The following is a 24,941-nucleotide window of genomic DNA, read 5'->3' on the forward strand; positions in this document are numbered from 1 at the left end:
TTTAATATAATTTAAAATAAGTATTCTTTTTGTTTTCCTGGTGTATCCATACTTATGTAATGGATTTTAGAATACAATTTGCACTGTCCTATTTTTACAAAATATCATATCCATTTATATCATATCATTTTTTAATATCATATCCAAGCATTTCTAATATTGTTTTCTATTTATAATACCGGCGAAGTAGTATCCCAAAAATAAACAAACAGAAATGAAACAAATTACACGGTTATAAAATTTAGGTTAATCGGCCAATCCATAATTAACCAAGGAAATAAAGTTATCGCACAATCTAAACGTACTGTACTCGTGGGGTAAGCAAAATACGGTTAATGTGTAAAAACAATTATTTTAGATGATTTAAAATCTGTGCCATCGATGCGGTGATATATTAAATTAATTTCTAAGTTTTGCTTTTTTCAATTACCGAGCCATATTTGTAGTTCATAAAATGATATTGCCCTTCTAACCTAGAAAAATAATTTATTAAAATATGCCAAGTTCATCCATTACAACTTTTTAATTAAATTGTAGAATATAATACAAAAATTATTTATTTCCATTTTTTTATTTACAAAGACACTACTAAAAAATTCATCACCTTAATTTGACCTGACAATACATCTAAAGAAGAGAGGCAGCGATACATTTTTGTTAGTCTAACAATCTCTTTTTCGTTGATGTTTTTTTCTTTGATTCATAAAAACTATAATTTTTTAATTTATAAAATATTTAATAAAGAACAAAATCATTATCAAACTATAAAAATAGTACGTATTTTACAAGTAATCCATTTTAAATACTTAAAAATGTTTAATTTGTAACTCGCCAGTTTGATTTTTTCTACAAAATTGTTGATCATTTTAGGAAAAAAAGATTACGATAACTTTTGTTTTTAATTTTGTAAAACTGGTAGAGTAACTGTTTGATATAGTCTTAATTACTGTATATTCCACACAGACTGGAGACTGTGTGTAATACACAGTTTCCTGAAGATAGAACTCATTAATTTGTTACATTCTTTCTTATGATTGGAAAATTCAATTTCCCATGGTGATGTTCAATAATAATTAAATTATGAATGAACGAAAATATTATTTTGGAGTTTTCTTCACTACATTGAAACTGGATTTGTAATTTACATTAACACCATAACCTATAAAATATTTGTGTAATTTAGTTTTACTTGGTTTTTGGCCATATTTCTTCTTTTTTTTTTTTTTTTTTTTTTTTGTCTTCAGTCATTTGACGGTTTGATGCAGCTCTCCAAGATTCCCTATCTAGTGCTAGTCGTTTCATTTCAGTATACCCTCTACATCCTACATCCCTAACAATTTGTTTTACATATTCCAAACGTGGCCTGCCTACATAATTTTTTCCTTCTACCTGTCCTTCCAATATTAAAGCGACTATTCCAGGATGCCTTAGTATGTGGCCTATAAGTCTGCCTCTTCTTTTAACTATATTTTTCCAAACGCTTCTTTCTTCATCTATTTGCCGCAATACCTATTAATTTGTCACTTTATCCACCCATCTGATTTTTAACATTCTCCTATAGCACCGCATTTCAAAAGCTTCTAATCTTTTCTTCTCAGATACTCCGATCGTCCAAGTTTCACTTCCATATAAAGCGACACTCCAAACATACACTTTAAAAAATCTTTTCCTGACATTTAAATTAATTTTTGATGTAAACAAATTATATTTCTTACTGAAGGCTCGTTTAGCTTGTGCTATTCGGCATTTTATATCGCTCCTGCTTCGTCCATCTTTAGTAATTCTACCTCCATAATCTTTTCTCCTCCTATTTTCACATTCAGTGATCCATCTTTGTTATTTCTACTACATTTCATTACTTTTGTTTTGTTCTTGTTTATTTTCATGCGATAGTTCTTGCGTAGGACTTCATCTATGCCGTTCATTGTTCTTCCCAAATCTCTTTTACTCTCAACTAGAATTATTATATCATCAGCAAATCGTAGCATCTTTATCGGTTCACCTTGTACTGTTACTCCGAATCTAAATTGTTCTTTAACATCATTAACTGCTTGTTCCATGTAAAAATTAAAAAGTAACGGGGATAGGGAACATCCTTGTCAGAGTCCCTTTCTTATTACTGCTTCTTTCTTATGTTCTTCAATTATTACTGTTGCTGTTTGGTTCCTGTACATGTTAGCATATGTTCTTCTACCTCTGTATTTGAACCCTAATTTTTTTTAAATGCTGAACATTTTATTCCAGTCTACGTTATCGAAAGCGTTTTCTAGGTCTATAAACGCCAAGTATGTTGGTTTGTTTTTCTTTAATCTTCCTTCTACTATTAATCTGAGGCCTAAAATTGCTTCCCTTGTCCCTATACTTTTCCTGAAACCAAATTGGTCTTCTAACACTTCTTCCACTCTCCTCTCAATTCTTTTGTATAGAATTCTAGTTAAGATTTTTGATGCATGACTAGTTAAACTAATTGTTCTGTATTCTTCACATTTATCTGCCCCTGCTTTCTTTGGTATCATGACTATAACACTTTTTTTGAAGTCTGACGGAAATTCCCCTTTTTCATAAATATTGCACACCAGTTTGTATAATCTATCAATCGCTTCCTCACCTGCACTGCGCAGTAATTCTACAGGTATTCCGTCTATTTCAGGAGCCTTTCTGCCATTTAAATCTTTTAATGCTCTCTTAAATTCAGATCTCAATATTGTTTCTCCCATTTCATCCTTCTCAACTTCCTCTATAACACCATTTTCTAATTCATTTCCTCCGTATAACTCTTCAATATATTCCACCCATCTATCGACTTTACCTTTCGTATTATATATTGGTGTACAATATTTGCAGTTTATAAAATAATATTGCGTTTTAACCTAGAAAAATAATATCGATCAAGTTCATGCCACTACAATATTTTAATAAATTGTACAATTATAAAGATTATTATTTTGTAAGATATTGTAATTAATTTTTTTTATTTATTTACAAAGATACTAAAAAAAAAGAAGAACAAATCCACTTTAATTAAACCAGATTGTTTTCATGTAACCAGACAATACTTCAAAAGTAGATAGGCAGCGGTACAGAAAAAATCATTAACAAAAGTATAAGGAAAAGTTTATACTGGATTTAATCGTAAAAATAATACGCTTTTTTCAAGCAATTAAAATGTTTAATTTGTAACTCGCTAGTTCGATTTTTTTTTACAAAACTGTTGATTATTTTTTGAAAAAAAATGATTACGATAACTTTTGTTATTAATTTTGTAAAAGTGCTTTTAAGAAATAAATAATTATATCGGTAGAATAACTATCTGATATAGACTTAATTACTATACATTCCACACAGACTGGGGTCTGTGTATAATTCATCGTTTCCTGAAGAAAGAATCCATTAATTTCTCGCATTCTTTCTTGCGATTGTGATAAATATAAACCGTCTCTTGTATAGGAGGTACCAATAAGAATTGCTTTCTCTGATAGTAATGATGTTCGGTATATACAGCCTTCGTTGAGGTGAAAGAAGTGAAGGACTCATTTGTACGACTGAACATCATTTCCGTTTCAGTAGGTTAGTACTTTGTTACGCGACAACTGGAAACGGTTTCTTCCTAATTCTTTTTAAAGAATTTGCTAGCCGTAACTCGATTACAAACTGTTTTCGGACATATGTTTCTTTGAACCCTTCTTAATTTCAAACTCTAAAATCGGTTCCTAAATTATTTATCTTTCCTCCTAAATCATCTTGTGTGTATATATATATATATATTTGATTACACAGATTAAAATATAAAGTAAAAATACGCAAATATAAAATATATAGTTTACATTTTATAAAATTATCTTTTTAAAAACATTATTTATGATAAAATAATTTCTTCACTAAAAGTCTTAATAAAGTTTGTAAATTCGATGCGACGATCAACTTGCACGTTTAAAAAATTTAGACGGGATTACTCTCCTGTTACAGTGAGAAATATAATTTTTGTACTTACGAAATAATTTCATAGAATCGATACACATATATAAAAAAAATATGTCAGAGATTCGAATTAAATTTGATTTGGTTATATTTATTCCTTATAATCTTTAACAGAACTACGGTTAGGCATAAATATCCTGGAGGTTGGAAATTGAAAGCACCCTTCAGAAGTTAGATCCGATAACGAAATTATTATGCAGTATAGTGCATCTTCGGTAAGAAATTAAACGATCTTTATACGCCTAAAAATTTACGCGCGCACACGCACCCACAGAGAGAATGAGAGAGAGAGGGTTTAGAGAATTTTCGCTCTCTCAGGGACAGAGTGAGGTTAAAGAGAGGCTGTGATGTTAGATTACTTTGCAAGAGCGACTCTTATTCTGATAATCTTATTCTGTAAATAAGTATGTTTTCTTACCAAATTCTTACGGTATTTAGTATTTCGTTTTTATTCGCTTGTGAAATATTAAATTTCGTATTTTAAAATGTTTGAAATTTATCGGTAATAAATTATAATTTTAAACTTGTATTTACTAGAATAAAGAGTAAAAACAAAAATAATAGTAATGTATAACGTTATGGCAAAAGATACCAGAATTGCAGGTAGTATAGGTAGACAGAAACTTCTGTGTTCAAATTTCGGTTAGAATTGCCTTTTTTATACGCTTTATTAAAATTTGAAATAAAAGTAAGTGACGAACTGAATGTCGGTCGAATTGTAAATAAAACTGGAAAAATTTTATCTGTTAGTATGTAATATTAGAATCTTTTTTTTTTTGTAAATTACTTTACAAAACTGATAAATTTAATCGTAATATATTTTTTTTTTAAATATTAAAATTAAGGGAGATTAATTATTATTTTAAATAAAATGTAATAATAGATATAAAATGATCGACAAATCTTGATTTAATTTAATTATATCGAACGTCTATATAAGAAATATGGATATTAATTTTGTTACTCGTTTAGAAGTGATGACCGTTACGTTAGCGGTTGTATTTGAATTGTACCATGGCGTGATCAGTACTGTCCGACGGTAGCCAATCAGACGCGAAGGAAGACAGCTGGCCGTTCTGTTGTTCGTGTTTAACAGAGGGACAGCGCGACAGAGGCGCAGCGGGTCAGTGAGGGGGGTGATTCCCCTCACTGTATCACTCCACCCTGGAATTAGTAACAGACTGAAAATTCTTTTCTTTTGGCGCGTCATCAAAAAATCAAACGAAAATATAATTATCTCTAAAATTCGTCTTTGTATTATAGTCCTCTATCAGCTATGACCGATAGAATTTTATAAATTATATTTGTCATCGGCTATTGAACTATTTTGTTTTTTTATTTATTAGTATAAAAAAATATTTTATTACATTTATTTATAAACATTTTGTTTTAATCGCAATCTGGATTTTTTTAAATGGATTTTAATAATATATCGCAATCGATGTATTTACAATAAATTAAATAAAACTGTACCTTCAAAACTAGATTAAATTAATATACCACGGTACACTAGGGGTTGATAAAGCTTTTTATTTAATTTAATCAAATCTAATGTTCCGTCTTGATAGAACTACATGTGTACAACATAGGTTCATCAGTAATACAAGAATTCACTCGTAAATGCACGCTTGCAAAGGGAAAATCGCTTGTTAATTTGTTACCAGATTACAATTTTCGCTTTTTAATTTTTATTAAAATAATAAATAGCATTTACTTCTTACCAAATGTTATACATTCATAAATATAAATAGACGGAAACATTAGAATTTTTAATTTACGAAATAATTTACACGAATCACATTTACCGGTAAAAAACAAAATTCACATTACTATGTAAATTCATATTTTAATTTAAGCACGCTTTTTCAAAAATCGTCCTAAAAGGATTAATATTTGAATAGATGTATAAATAAATATACACTTACAATGTTCTGAGTTCTGAGTCAGAAAAGTCAATGTTCTGAGTCAAAAAAGAGTTCTGAGAATTATTTTTAAAAACTTTTTCAGGTCAAATTTGATATAAACCAGCAAAATTTACCCCTTAGTTTATGCCTGAGGAATTAGTCTGGCATAATTTTACCGAAGAGGCAGAGATCAGAGCGAAAACTTTTGCCAGCCGACACTCGCTAACGAAGAGTTTACGAACCTATATTTATAAGAACTTTCGTCTTTATTTTCCCCAGTAGAACTTGTGCTAAAAGTTTGTTACTCTTTTCGTAAATAACCCTTAAAAAAGCAAAGAAATTTGTAAAGATTTTATCTAATTATCCCGTGTGTGCGCTGTGAGTCTCAAAATAGATAACGATATGCTAGTCCGAGTAATCCCAAATATTTAAAAGCTTATCTCCTTCAACAATACAAACAGCATTTCTGATATGCAGTTTTAAGTCATCTACATTAACCGGAAGAGAAGAAATTTCAGTCTTTATAAAACCCCATAAAAAATAATCTAATCGCAAGGCATTATCGGATAAACACCACATTTTCGTCAGTCGCTCGACCAAACCCATCTCTTAGAATATATTTCAACATAATTTCTAACCTCTTTGTCCCGGTCATGCGATCTCAATCTCGTACAAGAATTAAGTTCTCAATGTCTTCATCAACTTGAGGCGTTAACCGTTCAGTTATCATATCGAGATAAATTCCTTCAGTTACTGCGTGTTTCTGGAAAAATGAAGATTTTTATATTCATTTTCGCAGGAAGCATAAAATATTTTCATTTTACGCAAATCGCTTATATAATGCACATCATTATCTCTAGGGTTTTCTATAATATGAATAGTACACTCGTTAACAAAAATTAGCGATTACAAAAACTAATTACTTCGAAAACAGGTCTTTGCATGTACACATAAACCTTCACGTAAGGCAATATCATCGTCGCTTCTCTTTTAAACCCATATATATATATATTCATTTTTTACTCAATTTTTGACTTGTTAATCTGACTTTGCCTGTAACATTAGTCGACGGAAAATGTTTATTATACATATATGAGTTGTGTTTAGAGAAATACAGTTATTTTTGTTGTTTTAGCTACAGCAAGTGGCCACCGGTATTAATGAATTTATTATTAAAAGATGTGACTGAACTAAACGAATGGCTACTTGGGTATGCGGCAGGTAATAATTGACAACGCTAATAAAAATAAAATATATTTACGATTATGTGATATAAGATGCGTTCACTTATAGTACGGTATATAAATAAATACTTTTAATATCATCTTGTGTGTATATATATACTGTTTAAACGACTTCATATTCAAAACTGGTGGTTACTGGGACGTAAAAGTAAGTGCGGATCTTCTTAGTTACAAAATTACAACTTCATGGTGTTTCAAATTCTTTTCCGCTACCTTGAATACACAACACCGACCTCCGTGGTGCGGCGGAGTGGGTAGTATCTCGGCATTTCATCCGGAGGTTCCACGGTGGAATCCCGGTCACGCACGGCACCTTTTTCATTCGCTACAAAATTTCATTTCCATACGCCACGGATAAGCTTACAGTTTATTTAGCGAAATCATCCGGAAATAAAATATAAGAATTAAACGGAAAACCGACCCGTTAATCATCATATCACAGAAGTAAATAAACTAGCTTATTTATTTTAATATAATCTTAAAGTATAAAATAAAATATTTAAATAATTTTTTTTTTACCTTTCATGTTTAAGCATTCCGATACGTGAAGAATTTCGTATTTAATCACTTTGATATACAAATGTGTGGTCGTTGTTAAGCTCTCCATGCGAACAGACGACTGAATTTTCGCTCTGCGAATTAGTACTCGTTTTCGTTGTTTTTCTATTTATGATATTAGTTTTTGTTATTAAGTGTTATTTTGTTGCATTTTTTCCGTCGTTTTGTTGTGTTTTGTTTACGTTGTTGTGTTTGCTGTTAATAGTTTTGCGTATTTTTTGCACTTTTGTGTTTTACTTAATTCCGTAGCGTTAATTAAGTTATTCGTTTTAAACGGTTTTTCGTTTCTATATTTATAAGAAAATTTCTTAGCCTGCGGTTGTCAAGGCTTATCGACTGGAAATCAGCTGTGTTTATTTCGTTTAGATTTCTGTTTACATTCGACTTGGAGAGTTTAGGTCGACTTTTATAATTTTATTTAAATTAACGTTTCACAAGATACAGAGAGACAGCTCTTTTTATAAATACAATTTATCTATTCGTAAACGAATTAAAACGTATAAAATTCGACCGATGACTTTTTCTTGTCCACTAGCGCAAATTAAAAATATACAGTATCCTATTTAGTACAAAGTATAAAAACCGTGTTTGTTTATCGAATTTATGTCAAAAGATATTGAATTGAACACAAAATTATTTATTTTTAAACCGTTTAATCTAATCGCAAACACATAATCATCATCAAATAAAACCAAAAATATTAACAACTTTTGTAAACTTAGAATCTTTATTGAAATATAATCTTTTATTGTGTGTGTGCGCGTGCGTGCGTGTTTCATTCAAACTGTTTCATTCGCTATCAATTTTTTTTTAACAATAGACCATTATGCGTTGTCTAATATTAAATTATTTTTGTTATTTTTAAAACTTATTGTCAATCTTGCGGAAATTATAATTACATAAAATATTAAAGAGAATAACTTTTCGCTTAAACTTTGATTTTCACTTATTTAATTACGTTTAATAATCCGTTTTCCTCAGAAAATCACTGAAATTAATTTAAGATAATACAATTCTAATTGAAAATAAAAATTTAAAGCATTTTTTAGTGAAAAAAATTATTAATTACATTTAAAAAATAAATTTATAATAAATTATATTGAAAGTAACACCGTATTGAATGCAGGTATTGAATATGACTGATAAAAGTTTCACATGTTTAGCATACGACGAGCCCCATCTTACAATTCCAGCAATATTTTGGTCATCCCTTGCCGTAAGGGTTGGTCATATCAAAAATTGTTTCAGACAAAAGTTTTAGGTAATTTTTAGAGGACTAACGACCACTTTAAACCGATTCGATACTATGCCTATTAAGGGGGGTATAAATTTTTGTCTCGAAAAGTATTATAAAAAAAAAACCCCTTCGCACGCCGGAAGGCGGAGTTAGATCTCACCGGTGCTAAGTAGGAGATAAAAAATATTTCCACCTTAAATTAAAGAAAAACTTCAAATTTACTCAATACGACAATGGTTGCAAGTGAAAAAAGTTTCACATGTTTAGCATACGACAAGCCCATCTACCTACAATTTCCTTGCCGTAAGGGTTGGTCATATCAAAAATTGTTTAAGACAAAAATTTTAGGTAATTTTTAGAGGACTAATGACCACTTTAAACCGATTCGATACTGTGCCTATTAAGGGAGGTATGATTTTTTTTGTCTTCAAAACCCCATTTTTCCACCCTCTGGGCTAATAGTTGGTGATATCAAAAAAATTTACTTATATAAATTTTAGGCCCTTATCCAAAGAATAGTAGGAACTTTAAACAAATTCGATATTTTACTTAATAAGAAAGTTATAACGATATATTTTTTATTTCGAAAAAACACCCCATTTCCAACCCCATGGTTCGTTTTTGCCCATTAATGTATTCGACCGAGAGTTTGGATTTTTGGTTATAGTTCATTATTTTGTGAAGAAAAACAATGACACAAATAAATAAACAATATGAAAAAAAAATTTAAAACATCGCTCTTAAATTAAACTCACTAAAAGTAAAAAATAATTTTAGGACGGTATCTCAGAATGGATTTGACAACAAACTTTTATTGTGATATTTAAGATTATGTGAAAGTCGTAGTTTAATTTAAGAGCGATGTTTTAATTTTTTTTCTTTCAACGTTTTATGGCATTTAATATAAGAGTGGTTTTTAAAAACTTCTTTTATATATTTTTTATTTTCTGTTTTTTACTCTTCATAAGTTTATAATTTACAGCTGCGCTAGCGCACAGGTTTGAGCATATTTATCGAAAGATCGGATCGGTACGTTTTACGGTGGGTGAGTGCAATCAAAACATAGGACTAAACGATTTAATTTCCGGATAACCAACATCCGGTCGATCAAGAGTGTATGCGATGCGTTAAACACTTAGCACTCGACCTGCCGATACATACGCCGTTTGAATCGTGAAAATCGGACGAGCGGTTGCCGAGATGTTACGGCAACCGCTTATTGAAGATTTGAGTTGATTCTCGTTTTGGACAGAAATTTGTCACTTAAAAAAAAAAAAAAAAAATTTCTGTAACATAATGGGATCAATTTTCAGTTACATTGTACATAATCATGGTCAACGACTATAAACATTATAATCGCAATCTTATAAAAATAAATATTTTTTACATCGACATCTATATATAAATTCATAATAAAAGATTTTAAAAATGTACTGATATACCTAAGGTGTTAGGTTCGAGTCTCATGGTTAGACACCACCATCGGCAGTTGTTTAGCTAGGTTTCATACATTAAAAAAGTCTTGAATTCAATTTTTGACTTACAAGTATTTTTTTTCAATAATTTCAATCGAAATAATGGCCACAACCAATATAAAAAAATAAATACATCGGTGATTAAAACGTTTGTAGTGTTAAAGGGTTTAATTTTATATTTTTGGTTAGTTATAATTTTATAAAATACAGTAAGTGATGCATTTACGTTCTAACTGTGTAACCTTGAACGGTTGTATGTAGCGGAAGTGAGGATTCGGTTTCCTAGCAACCGCTGGTACAGAGTTGCCAGACTTACAAACAGATGTTGGCAGATACATAGCTGTCTAACCTTGAAAGGTTGTAGTAGACGAAGTGAGGGAGGGAATTCGGTTTCCTAACAATACGTTACATACAGATAGACAGCGGGTGAATAAAAATTGTTATGTCTTCCGCGTTTACTAAAACAAATACTCTACTGACGCGTCAAATTGCATCTATTAACAAATTTGAATCGACAGCATATCAACGTTAAATTATTTTTAATTTTTTTTATTATGAAATTAATTTTTTTTTTTGTCTTCAGTCATTTGACTGGTTTGATGCAGCTCTCCAAGATTCCCTATCTAGTGCTAGTCGTTTCATTTCAGTATACCCTCTACATCCTACATCCCCAACAATTTGTTTTACATACTCCAAACGTGTCCTTCCAATATTAAACGTGTCCTGTCCTTCCAATATTAAAGCGACTATTCCAGGATGCCTTAGTATGTGGCCTATAAGTCTGTCTCTTCTTTTAACTATATTTTTCCAAACGCTTCTTTCTTCATCTATTTGCCGCAATACCTCCTCATTTGTCACTTTATCCACCCATCTGATTTTTAACATTCTCCTATAGCACCGCATTTCAAAAGCTTCTAACATTTTCTTCTGAGATACTCCGATAGTCCAAGTTTCACTTCCATATAAAGCAACACTCCAAACATACACTTTCAAAAATCTTTTCCTGACATTTAAATTAATTTTTCATGTAAATAACTTATATTTCTTACTGAAGGCTCGTTTAGCTTGTGCTATTCGGCATTTTATATCGCTCCTGCTTCGTCCATCTTTAGTAATTCTACTTCCCAAATAACAAAATTCTTCTACCTCCATAGTCTTTTCTCCTCCTATTTTCACATTCAGTGGTCCATCTTTGTTATTTCTACTACATTTCATTACTTTTGTTTTGTTCTTGTTTATTTTCATGCGATAGTTCTTGCGTAGGACTTCATCTATGCCGTTCATCGTTTCTTCTAAATCCTTTTTACTCTCGGCTAGAATTACTATATCATCAGCAAATCGTAGCATCTTTATCTTTTCACCTTGTACTGTTACTCCGAATGTAAATTGTTCTTTAACATCATTAACTGCTAGTTCCATGTAAAGATTAAAAAGTAACGGAGATAGAGAACATCCTTGTCGGACTCCCTTTCTTATTACGGCTTCTTTCTTATGTTCATCAATTATTACTGTTGCTGTTTGGTTCCTGTACATGTTAGCAATTGTTCTTCTATCTCTGTATTTGAACCGTAATTTTTTTTTAAATGCTGAACATTTTATTCCAGTCTACGTTATCGAATGCCTTTTCTAGGTCTATAAACGCCAAGTATGTTGGTTTGTTTTTCTTTATCTTCCTTCTACTATTAATCTGAGGCCTAAAATTGCTTCCCTTGTCCCTCTACTTTTCCTGAAACCAAATTGGTCTTCTCTTAACACTTCTTCCACTCTCCTCTCAATTCTTCTGTATAAATTTCTAGTTAAGATTTTTGATGCATGACTAGTTAAACTAATTGTTCTGTATTCTTCACATTTATCTGCCCCTGATTTCTTTGGTATCATTACTATAACACGTTTTTTGAAGTCTGACGGAAATTCCCCTTTTTCATAAATATTACACACCAGTTTGTATAATCTATCAATCGCCTCCTCCCCTGCACTGCGCAGTAATTCTACAGGTATTCCGTCTATTCCAGGAGCCTTTCTGCCATTTAAATCTTTTAATGCTCTCTTAAATTCAGATCTCAGTATTGTTTCTCCCATTTCATCCTCCTCAACTTCCTCTTCTTCCTCTATAAAACCATTTTCTAATTCATTTCCTCCGTATAACTCTTCAATATATTCCACCCATCTATCGACTTTACCTTTCGTATTATATATAGGTGTACCATCTTTGTTTAACACATTATTAGATTTTAATTTATGTACCCCAAAATTTTCCTTAACTTTCCTGTATGCTCCGTCTATTTTACCAATGTTCATTTCTCTTTCCACTTCTGAACACTTTTCTTTAATCCACTCTTCTTTCGCCAGTTTGCACTTCCTGTTTATAGCATTTCTTAATTGCCGATAGTTCCTTTTACTTTCTTCATCACTAGCATTCTTATATTTTCTACGTTCATCCATCGGCTGCAATATATCGTCTGAAACCCAAGGTTTTCTACCAGTTCTCTTTATTCCGCCTAAGTTTGCTTCTGCATTTTTTATCTATGTTATTTATAGTTACCATGATTTTCATTTTATGCAAAAAACCTTGTTAATTATTGTTTTCTTTTGTACTTTGCGATAATTTACTGAAACAGTTTATCACAAAAAATAGCCTAATAGCCCAAATAACGAAGGTGATGCATTTTTGAACAGGATTTTAACCTGTAATGAAACTTTGATACATCATTTTGAGCCAGAGTCCAAGCGTCAAAGCATGCAGTGGAAACTTCCTGAATCACCTGTCCATAAGAAATTCAAAACACAAACACATCGGCTCGTAAGGTCAAGTTAACTATCTTTTGGAGTGCCCATGGTCCGATTTTCTGATTATTTGGAGGAGCAATACACTATCAACTGCCTATATTATCGACCATGATTGAGAACAAAGTCAAGCCCAGGTTGAAGAGGAAATGTCTGTGATGGCAGAGGAAAGAAGGCGAGAAGGTGGGAGTTCCTACTTCCTGACCTTGCCTCTTCAGATTTTTATGTTTTTGATCTGATGAAAGAAGCTTTGCTTGGCATCAAATTCAATGACAACGACGAGGAAAGAAAGAAAAGTATAAAAGTGGCTTTGAGATAGGTAAAGAACTGTTTGTTGAAGAGATAAGAAGAAGACTCGTAAAAAATTGGACAAGTGCAGTAAAACTGATAGGGATTACATTGAAAAGGAGATAAAAACATTGTATTTATATGATAAACCATTTTTGCTCTACAGCTCTGTAGCATAAGATTATGGGTGTCAGGAAAAACTAATCTTAAAATTCGGTGGGAACCCTGTTAAAGTCACATAATAATAATTTAACTGTGGCTGCACTGTTAATGTGTATGGTGAGTGTATTAGAGATACACTTTTTTCAATAAAACAATTTTCCGTAAATCTGTATTAGTATTATTGTCTTAATTCAATTATATGTCATTTTTCTGGTTAACATAGTTCTTTTATAATTCTGTTTTTTTTTTATTTTAAACTTTTTTGAAGCTTGGGGGTGGCATTTTTGGGGTTTGCTTACGGCGGCAAAAATGCTAGGGTTAGCCTTCCGTGCTTATCTGTTTTAATTTGACGCGTTAACTTTATTCTCATATAAAATGCAAGAATATAATTAAAAATTAATCGAGATAAAAGCTAATTAATAAATAACAAAAGAAAATTTATATTTCAAAAAGTCGATATTTTAACGCGCCAACAGGAATCGTTTACACCGCTTCTGAGGCCGTTATCGCAAGATCTGACTGACGAACACTGTTAAAAAATTTAGTATCTATAATTAAAACTCGAAATCTCTGGTTAAAAGGCAGTCTTGCTACCATACAATCAGGAAAATCAGCGATATTATTTCTTCAAAGAAAGATATCCAATAAATCATATATATCTCCATTTTTACTTTCCCGTCTAGATAGCGCTATAGGTATAGAAGGGAAAGTATTGTATCGGTCCAATTTGGGCATATGTGGTTTTCACCGGATCTTGACGTTTTGACACCCTGTAAATTTTTCGTATGTTAAGATTATGTGTGTGTGTGTGGGGTTGGCCTCTAAATCACTTTATATCTCAAGAACTACTGAACCGATTTGGACCAAACGTGGTTAGATTACTTTTATATATGGAGCATTGGTGTCATTACATTTTCAGCGTAAAAGGTCAGCGGGATGAGTCTGTAGAACAAGGTTGCCCTCAATATCTCCAGATTCTGTCTAATCACAGGCGATTTCGTCACTTTATGGGGAATTTCGCCATATTTTTCTTAGGCGCATTTGTTAACGATTAAAAAATAACAATAATTGCAAAATCGCAACCCCACCCCAAAAAAGACGATTGTTTTTAACGTATCCCCGTAGAAAAAAGGTCTAGGAGTGTCAAATACGGGTTTCTCGCAGGCCAAAGCATAAGACCGGCTCAACGATTAAGAAATCTTTCATCGAAAGGCCCCGTCGAACGCCTAGGTAAAGTGCGAGAGCGCACCATCTTGTTGAAACATTACAGCAACGTTACTTTTTTGTTCGATTCGGTCGATTTCCGGGTAAACGTACATTTGTAGCGCGTCTAAATAAATATTCCCTGTATTATAACGCGTACGATATACTTATACCGTGATCGTGAAAAGATAATAGGTCTATCGTAAAATTATTATTTAATTTGATACTAATTTACAATACAATATTAACAATAAATAAAAACAATATTTAATCGAATTGAACATAAAGTGGAGGACATGAAAACAGACACAAAATTACAACTTCAATTATCTGCCATAACTCGGCTATTTTTTAACCGATTTAAAAAAAATAAAAGGCTTAATAACATACATTTTGATAAAACTTATATTTATGGAGAACCTTATATTTATGTAACGGATCAAAAAATTAACATTTTTTGATTTTGTAACATTTTGTAATTTGTTAAGGTATTTAAGTCCTGATTTTTTGCTAATTTTAAAACTTTTATTACCAAGACTTTTACCAAATAACGATGTGATTCTTAGATCTGAACTTGAGATATAAATTTTTTTATAAAAGTAAGAAAATTACAGATGGGGAAGAACAAAGAAGAAATTACCATTTTTCCTATGGATATTAGTTTAAAGTAGAATCCAAAGACGTATAGCCGGCTTAACATCGTATAAACATTCTGTATAAATTTATGTAAACGGTAAATCACAATTCCTGGTCAAACCGATTTCTAACATCACTCATCGGAATTACAATATATCTTGTATTTTCATTATTCTCTTTCATCTTAAAGTAAAATTATTATGGAATATTCTTTTTTTCTAATTAAAAAACAGAAGTTTAAAAATTAAGAAGAAAAATTAACTCATAGTCTTAGGTTTCATTCATGAAGACTTTTAAAATTTAAAGATCTTTGGCTTCTTTCGGTCGCATCCGGCTCCTGATGATTCAGCGGGTCCATACAGTTCACACAGCTCCTTTTGGATGCACTCAGCTCCTGTCAGCATCGCTCGGCTCTTTACAGGTTACACAGCTCCTTTCAGATACACTCGGCTCCTGACGATTCAGCGGTTCCGAACACAGTATATATGTAATCTCCTCACTTCATTCAGTCCTATTCCAGTCTTCTAAGAGACTATTACTAGCCTCTAAGGACTCATATAGTCTTATTTCACTCGCTGAATTTATTAATACGATAAACTTACATAAAGATTTATAAGTTATTAATGTTATACATATAAATTATATTTACAATTACAATAAAATAATTATAATCACAAAAACTCAAGAATAATTTTATTAAAACAAACATCACTTTTCGATATACATTTTTATTGGTCCTCCGACTGCGGGTATATATAATTCTACAATTTAAATAAATATTATTCAAGAATCTTCATATTCAAAAATCTACTGCATAAAGGGATTCACAGTGTCTTAATTTTACATCATTTATGTAAGATCTTTCTTAAATTATTTCACATTTAACTTACATTATCAATAATTTATATTAATTTAAATCGCTATTATCCAAAAGGAACAATTAATTAAACAAAGGGGGTCAATAAAGGCCTCTATAACTAGGATTGCCACATTTACTGACAAATTTTATCCATCACAGGGTGATAGTCATGCCTTGTAAATTAAATTAAGGAATCTTGATTTACAATGCAAATATGACCTTGTTCAATCAAAACTTGAATTAGATTATGACGATGATGTTTTATCATTGCATCATGAACAGGTCAAGGAAAACTAACTGTAGAATGCAAATTGCAACATTTAATAAATAATATTAATCAAAAATCATCTAATCAAGAAGTTAGTACAAATACATCATTTAAACAAACTCAATTACAACCTATAAATATACCAATATTTAAAGGTAATGTCTTAGAATGACAGTGTTATATTAATATATCTTGTATTTATTAATTTAATTCGTAATAGTGATGATTTAACTAACATTCAAAAATGACACTATTTGCATTCTTTAAAAAATCAAACTAGAAAATGAAAATTATCTTGTTGCTCCAGAATTATTAAACGTGCGGTTTGACAATAAATATGTAATTGCTTTTCATAATGCTGAAAGCATTTTAAAATCAGGTTCTGTAAAAAAAGAATCTGTAGATACTTTCTCCAATTTTATTAATGAAATATCATCAAACATGAACTCACTTAAAGCGATGAAACTTCCTATTAATACATATGAATTTATCGTAGTTCAGTTTTTAACATCTAAACTGGATCATAACACCTCAAGATTATGGAAAGAAAGGTTGTCAAATGAGAGGTTATCCACCTTTACAGACTTCATTGAATTTCTTTATTCTAGATGAAAACTTTTAGAAAATATTAATTTATCCATTTCAAACACGCAAGTGAATACATCATAAAATACAATCAGATCTTTAACCAAATGATTTAAATCCTAATAAACAATACAAAAGTCATAATGTTTGTTATTATGTAAAATCCAATTTGTATCGATGCTCATTTTGTTAATCAAATCATTATAAAACAATGTAAGAAATTTTAAAATTTGTCCATAGATAATTGTAAAAACTTTTTGGCAAATAATTGTTGTTTAATTATTTATTTAAAGATCAGTGTATATATTAATCAATGTTGTTTAAAGAGTCTGTAAGATTTGTGATAAGAAACACTATACGCTTGTTCATATGAACAACATTAACATTTTAAGGTTGACGGCAATAAACTTGAAAGTATAACTTATTGTTTGTTTAAAAATCAGTCAAATGAAAATGTAATTCTGTCAACAGCTGTGTATAAATACTACTGATATACATGGTAATACGTATTCATGTAGATTACTTAATAAAAATAATCTACTCATTTCAGGCATATATATTTTATTAGTTCAATCCAATTACAGTGTTACACTCACATTATAGAAACATTTTGTTCAAGTAAAATGCGTTGTTTTACCAGATATTACTGACAGCCTCCCTTCATCTGCATTTGACATTTCTCACTTCAAATTACCTCATAATATATTTCTGGCTGATCCCAATTTCAAAATACCAAATAACATGACGTACTAATTGGAGTTTAATTCTACTTGAGTCTTATTCTTCCTGGGAAATTCATTTGTAATTTCAGATATACTATTATACAGGAAACTAAATTAGGATATATAATTAGTGGTCGTCTTTCTAATAACAGTGAGGGCAACAATAATGTTGCATCTTTTCTTGTACATAACACTCATAAAAAGTTTATGTTGATCTACTATACTCAAGAATTTCTGGGAACTTGAAGAAATTAATACTGATGATTCACTTCAGGAAATGAAATCTCAGCATGTGAAAAACATTTTCAAACCAATACTATTCGAAATAATCACAGCAAATTTGTTGTGTCATTACCATGCAAGGCTAATAACATTCAAGGTGATTCCTTTGTCGACGCTAGAAATAGATTTTTATCTTTGGAAAGAACACTAAACAACTATTCCAACCTTAAATAAGACTGTTCCTCTTTCATAAAGCTCAACTACTAAAATTTGAGCTGTCTTTGACAGTTCAGCGAAAACCACTAACAGTTTATACCTCAACGATACTCTCTTAGTTAGACCTGTAGTTCAATAAAACTTAATTTCCATATTGCTTAGATTCAAAATCAATAATTACATCATTACTTCTAACATAGCTAAAATGTATCGTCAGATATTAGTTAAATCTAGCGATTCCAATTTACAATGTATACTTTGGCGTGATTCTCCAGAGCAGGAGATAAAACAGGAATTTAAACAAAAGTATTTAGTAAGATAATAGAAGCCTATCATTAAGATTTGATAATCCTTTTATAAATGAGCAGAACTGTGTTGTTTAATTTTATCATTTCACTTTTCAAAAAATCTTTTTCATGTAGATAATCAACTTCTTTAGTAATTAAGTCGCTGTCTGCTCTCTAATCTTTCTTTCCAGCACAATATATAGAGCCTACTTTTTTGTCAATTCTGGTGTCCAAACTTTCATTTTTCCATATTTATCTTTATTCTCAGCTCTTTCCCTGCTTTTACAGTAACTAGAGTTTATGATGAGAGTTACTTAATTATCAGTTTAAGATAAGAATTATAATTACTCTCTGTTCATTATAAAATGCAGTTCATTCCCTGCTAGCAGTGAACATTTGTTATCTGCATATTTAATTTCATTCATTCTTTCTCGTTCCTTTCTTTTTTTTTAGATGACATACATCCTTATTTCACTCTTTGACAAATGAACCCAGATCAACCTGTCCAATGTTTTCTTCCGGTGAATACAACTGACATTTATGGTATCGGTTAGGAAATTAAGAGTAGCGAAGAAGAGGAAGGGGATGAAGGAATGATTGGATTTGGAGTGTTACAGACATTAAGAAAAAGAGGATGCTGAGGATTTAGAAGAATGGAGAATATTCATTTGTAAAGCGTTTAATGAGTGACAAAGAAGTAAAATAATCACATGTAACCTTGCCGATAAACAAACACTAAGAACAAAATGTTTTAACCACGTAATATAGGCGTATGTTTACTTAGTTCTTTATATAATTCTCTGTATGACACTAATGCTGTTTCAAGAAGTCTTTTAAAACTCGACTGCTCTAGAAAAGGGTCAGTTTCAGAAATTTTTGTTATTAGCTGCCTGGCTAGACAAAAAATTTTGTTTACAGATTTTAAGTTTAATAACTCGGTCATTGCTTCTTCATTTTTGTCTTCATCTACCAGAGTAGGTAAAGGCTGTGTTATCAGCTCTTCGGAGAGCTCTTCCTTATCACAGTGTGTCAGCTCCTGAACATCTGAAACATCGTTTTCATTGAAACCTTCACCTTAAATTCTATATGCTATTTGTACAATATCGTTCATAGTTTTATCAGCAGTTTTGTTTTTCAGTTTTCCCTTTTTTTTTAACAATGTTGGGCCACAGATTCTGCTATCATGCATTGATCGAGGCCGGTTTAATTTCATAAACTGATTTGTTAATGTTTAAAACGGTGTAATTTTTCCACCACTGACTCAGTCAGTGAATTACCCACCTCTTTTCACTTATCAGTCCACTGAAGCACCCCTGCATATAATGAATGGGCTTTGAAAGCAGCTACAATTCGTCGATCCACAAGGTGAATAAGAGCTGATGTATTTGGTGGCAGAAATAACACTTCTACATTAAGATTCAAAAATTTTACTTCTTTTGGATGTTTTGGAACATTATCAAATAAAGAAGAACTTTAAACGGTAATGGCTTTGTTTTCAGATAAATTTCAACATATTTCCCAAAAAAATGAAACCGCTCAGTAAAAAGATATAATGTTACCCTGTAAGAGATAAAGTTTGATTTTCATAAAACCGGTAAATGATTTTTACCTTTCCCTAAAAGGATTTAATGATTTGTAATCATGAAACAAGAGTTGGTTTCAGCATGAAGTCGCTACTAACATTGCAGCAAAACAGGTTCATGAAGGCATCTTCCAATGTAAGCCTGTTTCATCTCTGTTAAAAACTTGATCCGCTAAATAGTCTTTTGTTGATATGAGGTTATGCAGTTGTTCTGGAAGTGAATACGCTGCTTTGTGGTCAGTTAATGCTGTTTCTTCAGTTTTGCTAACATAGTGCTGAGAAAACTATTTCTTAAAGTTTATAAACAAGCCTTTACTAGCAGAAAACATAATTGCACTAGTCCTACTTTCATTATCAGATTTAACAAAGTTGTACAAACGTTTTGCTTTTTCTCAAATAAGAAGTAAACTGAGAGATTCTGTTTTTTATGTTTGAATCTTTGATCCATAAATTCAAAGCTTTTTTGGTTTTTTCAATGTTTGTGTCATGACATACAAAAACAATCGTAACCGATTGAGAAAACCTACCGTTAAACTTGTCCTTACTTTTTCTTTATGTAGTGAACAATTGATTCATTAATGTTACATAGTTTTGCTACTGAAGCTATGCTTTCACTAGTATTTAGTTTATCAAGAAAGTCAACCTCCCTAATTGAGGCTTAATATTTTTTGTCTACTTTTCATTGATAAAATGAAAAGAAAAGACCAGAGACTTAGTAAAAAAAAAAAAAAAACCATAACGTGTGTCTCAAATCTTACTAAAACCACACACAAACTGAATGTATCTGCTCAATACACAACTGCAACTTGCCGGTTGGTTCTATTAATATACATACTGAGCCTGAGAAAATGACATAAGTAGCTCGCATACCAACTGCTGTGATTTGCAAATGTCAGCATTGACACCAAGTTTGTTGATAGCGACAAAGCAGTTGCTGGCAATGCTTTTCTTTATCATCATAATTAGGTTCAGTTAAAATAAACATTTTCACAAAAATATACATATCATGTAGGCTTTGTGTAAATTTATTATCTTGTACTATTATTAAATAAATATTATGTTTATTATTTAATATATTATCCTGTAATGCTGATAACCTCTTCCCAAATACGGGTGAGAATATTGTTTACAAATGGTAAAAGATAGTACAGTAATAACAAAGCATTTGTTAACTGCTGTACTAACTGTTAATTTATTTGCAGTTATACTAGTAAAATTCACCCAAAAAAATTGGATGAGGCAACTGCCAGTAAGTAAAACTGCAAACAGTGAGAGATTATTTTACAGCAAATTTATTTAAACAATTAAAATATGTTGAAAATGTTACATTACTTAGTTTAAAAAAAATTGTGTTACCTGTTTAAAAATTATTTTGACTGTAGAAAATTGTATTGTACTTCATCATGTTCCTTCCTGTGACATTATTAAGATATCTTTCGTTTAACATCTCTTTTGAAGATATAAAGTAGTTTTTTGTCAGTAAAAATGCAAATTGTCATCCAGTATGCAACTGGAATTTGACCGTAGATGGTCCTAGATGTCAATGTAGTTACCATCAAACTGCATCATTGGGGCCATTTTCTTTCTTTGATGGCTGAGATTTTCAACTCACAACAATACAAGTTTCATACAACAGAATAGTTTTAATTAGCGTTGAACATGTAGAGTTTTGTACCTACAAACTACGATTTGTGGACAGCATTGATTTTCTGCTACCACTTAAAGAAAACTGCTGCAGAATCACATCAAATGCTTGTCGAAGCTTACGGAGCATGCTCTCGGTAAATCACAGTGCTTGGAGTGATTTAAAAAATTCAAAAGTGGTGATTTTGATGTGAGAAATGAAGAACGTGGAAGACCACCGAAAAGGTGGCAGGAATGCCACTTTTTTCTGCAATACCACAATAAAGGAAGTGAATTTCTTTACTGTACTGGGACTGAGGATAAGACATGGATTTAGTTCATTAATTTTGAGACAAAAGAAAAATCCAAACAGTAGATGTACATACACTCATTGGAAAAATTCAAATTCAAACAAAATGATGATAGCTACTGTATTTTGCTAACATATAGGAATGTTGTTGGAAAAAGTTATGAAGCCAGTTACGCCAGTAACTAGAAAATTTATTGTGAAACATTAAAAAGCTTAGGAGAGCGGTACAGAATAAACAGCGAGGAATGCTAATGAAATTTTTTTTGCATGAAAATACACAGTCTCACACAGCTTCTAGCACTAAGAGTATACTAAACAGATAATAAGTTTAAGTAGCAGATTTTTTAAATATCTCCCTTACAACCCTAATTTGGCAATGTCCGATTTTCATCTGTTCACAAAACTGAAATATTGGCTGGTACACTACACTTCAAAAGCATTGATCAATGCATGGATGGGTACTTTGGCAGCACTATCCTTTGAAGAGGGAATAGATAAGATGGTGTCATGACAACACATGCTTGAATTTGTGCAGGGACTATATCAAGAAGTAATATAAGTATTACGTAACATTTTGTATATAGTAGATTTTTAAATTTATTTGTATTACTCTACTGGAGGTTACTTTATAAGTAGCCCCTTAATATATAAGATAATCTTTTTCTGTACTTTATTTTTATTTTTTATTTATTTTTCCAGCCAAATGGAAGTCAATTTTGGAATAATCCTTCCTGATGTATATTTTCTTCAAAATTAAAAATGTACATTATTAATTTTTCTTTTAATATTATTGTTAAAGATAAATTATAAAAATGTCCTGAAAATTTATGAAAACATTTTTAAAATACTCACTTTTTCTTTTGATAATTCAAATTTTCCGGTCAATATCTCAAACGTTCTTGAAATAAGACGTAAACTTTTATAACGAAGTCGTTTGTTAAGCTCTTTATTGTCTGGCCAAACATCACCAAAGAATTTTTTCATTAAAAATAACATATACTTCACCTGAAATCCCAAAACATAACATTTTTAAATACTGTTTTTCTTGCATAATTCACACATTTTTTTTACCAATATATTTTATCTAAAAGTAGGAGAGTTATTTATGAGAAGAAACAATTTTACATAGTTTAATAATGAAACTAAAGTATGATAATCAGTGAGGAGATTATATTTATTAGAGGAATATTTTATTTTCAATATTTTTTTAAATACTGTTTAAAATTTCAGATGCATGAACTACGGAATGGTATGAATTTGCTAAGTAAATATGGTAATAATTTTTTAAGCACCAGGACATACAAAAAAGTTATATAATTAAATAATTACATAATAATAATAATAATACCACTTGAAATAATTCATATTTCAAATTATTCTTCTTTTTTTTTTTAACTATTTCAACAAATGAAGATTATAATGGAAAAAAAAACAAGAAACATGAACAATAGTTTAGATTGTTAATTAATTATTTTTTAATCAAGTTTTTCAAAACCAAATTCATTAATTATCAAGTGTGTAAAATATGAAACCAGAATTTTTGTATACAAAATACATGTTTTATTGTATGAAAATTATGAAAAATATTTTATTTGAAATATTGTTCATTGCATCTATTAATTTTTCCCATCTCTCTGACAATTTATGAATGGCACACCAAAAAAACTGTTGCTCTTTTGAGGCAAACCAGTCATCGAGCCATTTTTGTACATTTTCATAAGAAATGAAGCGCTGCTCAGAAAGTGCGTGTTCCATTGATGCAAATAAATAGTAGTCAGACGGAGCCAAGTCTGGTGAGTAAGCCACATGCAAAAGTATTTCCACCTCAATCTTTCCTTGACCGGTTTTGCTGTGTGTGATGGTGCATTATCATGAAGCAAAATCATTTTGTGTTGCCTTTTTTGATATTCTGGTCATTTTTCACACAATGCTTGATTCAAATCGATCATTTGTTGTTGGTAACGTTCAGTATTAAAGGTTTCACCAGGTTTTAGCAGCTCATAATAGATCACACCCTTCTGATCCCACCAAACACAGAGCATTGTCTTCTTTCCATAGCAATTTGGCCTTGAAATCGATGCCGATGGTTCGCCTGGAGTTACCCAAGATCTTTTACGCTTAGAATTCTCAAAATATATCCACTGTTTACGCCATTCTGGCATAAAGTTTTTCCGTTATTTCTACGAATTCACAGCTAGGGTAGGTCCCGTTGCTTTGTTACAAGGAATGTTTGAATTCCACTTGGTTTCGTATTGCTGGGTCCGTAAAGTCCACCTGTCTCTATTATTGTTCTTCTGTTCGACCCTCCCCCCGTCATCCTTAGCGACCGCGCCCATTATTCTATCGAGTTATTTCTGACTAACCTTTTCATACACCCGTTATTTTTTCGTCCCCTTACTAATACATACACAAACACTCTCCTGTACACTACCTGGATCTGGTTACCCCCGCCTTTTTTCGCCATCTTTTCGGCAGAGTACCTCCAACATCTAACCAGTGCAGTCGCCTATGGCAATACTCTCCTGCAAACTCTGTGTTAACATTCACGCTCAAGCAGAATTTCAAACTCATCACAACACATTTGAGATTCCGCGCCGCATTCTACCACTAAACCACATCACGCCGCTGTATTCCTGATTCACCGTGCGGACTACGCCCAGGACTACATAGGTATTCTTCCGTACTTGCTGTTACGAGGTCATCTCTGGCAAATATTTGTGTGCTACAGGCAAGTTCAGTTTTTCTTTACTCATTACGTTAAACCTTTATGTTATCATTCAAATTTGTGGAACATTCAG

At 31.2% G+C, this 24,941-nt stretch overlaps 1 protein-coding gene across 2 annotated transcripts in view; it reads right to left on the reverse strand.

The window, feature by feature from the left end:
* LOC142325611 (fatty acyl-CoA reductase wat-like) overlaps window positions 1–24,941 on the reverse strand; it is a 77,011-nt gene that overhangs the window by 46,635 nt on the left and 5,435 nt on the right. For both annotated transcript variants that reach the window (XM_075367577.1, XM_075367576.1), the window contains exon 2: window positions 22,996–23,148. In XM_075367577.1, coding sequence (XP_075223692.1) covers window positions 22,996–23,139 — 144 coding nt within the window. In that variant the 5' untranslated portion in view covers window positions 23,140–23,148. The remainder of the gene's footprint in view (window positions 1–22,995; window positions 23,149–24,941) is intronic.

This window comes from Lycorma delicatula, chromosome 5 (genome assembly GCF_047948215.1).
Source record: "Lycorma delicatula isolate Av1 chromosome 5, ASM4794821v1, whole genome shotgun sequence".
NCBI classification, from domain to species: Eukaryota; Metazoa; Arthropoda; class Insecta; order Hemiptera; family Fulgoridae; genus Lycorma; species Lycorma delicatula.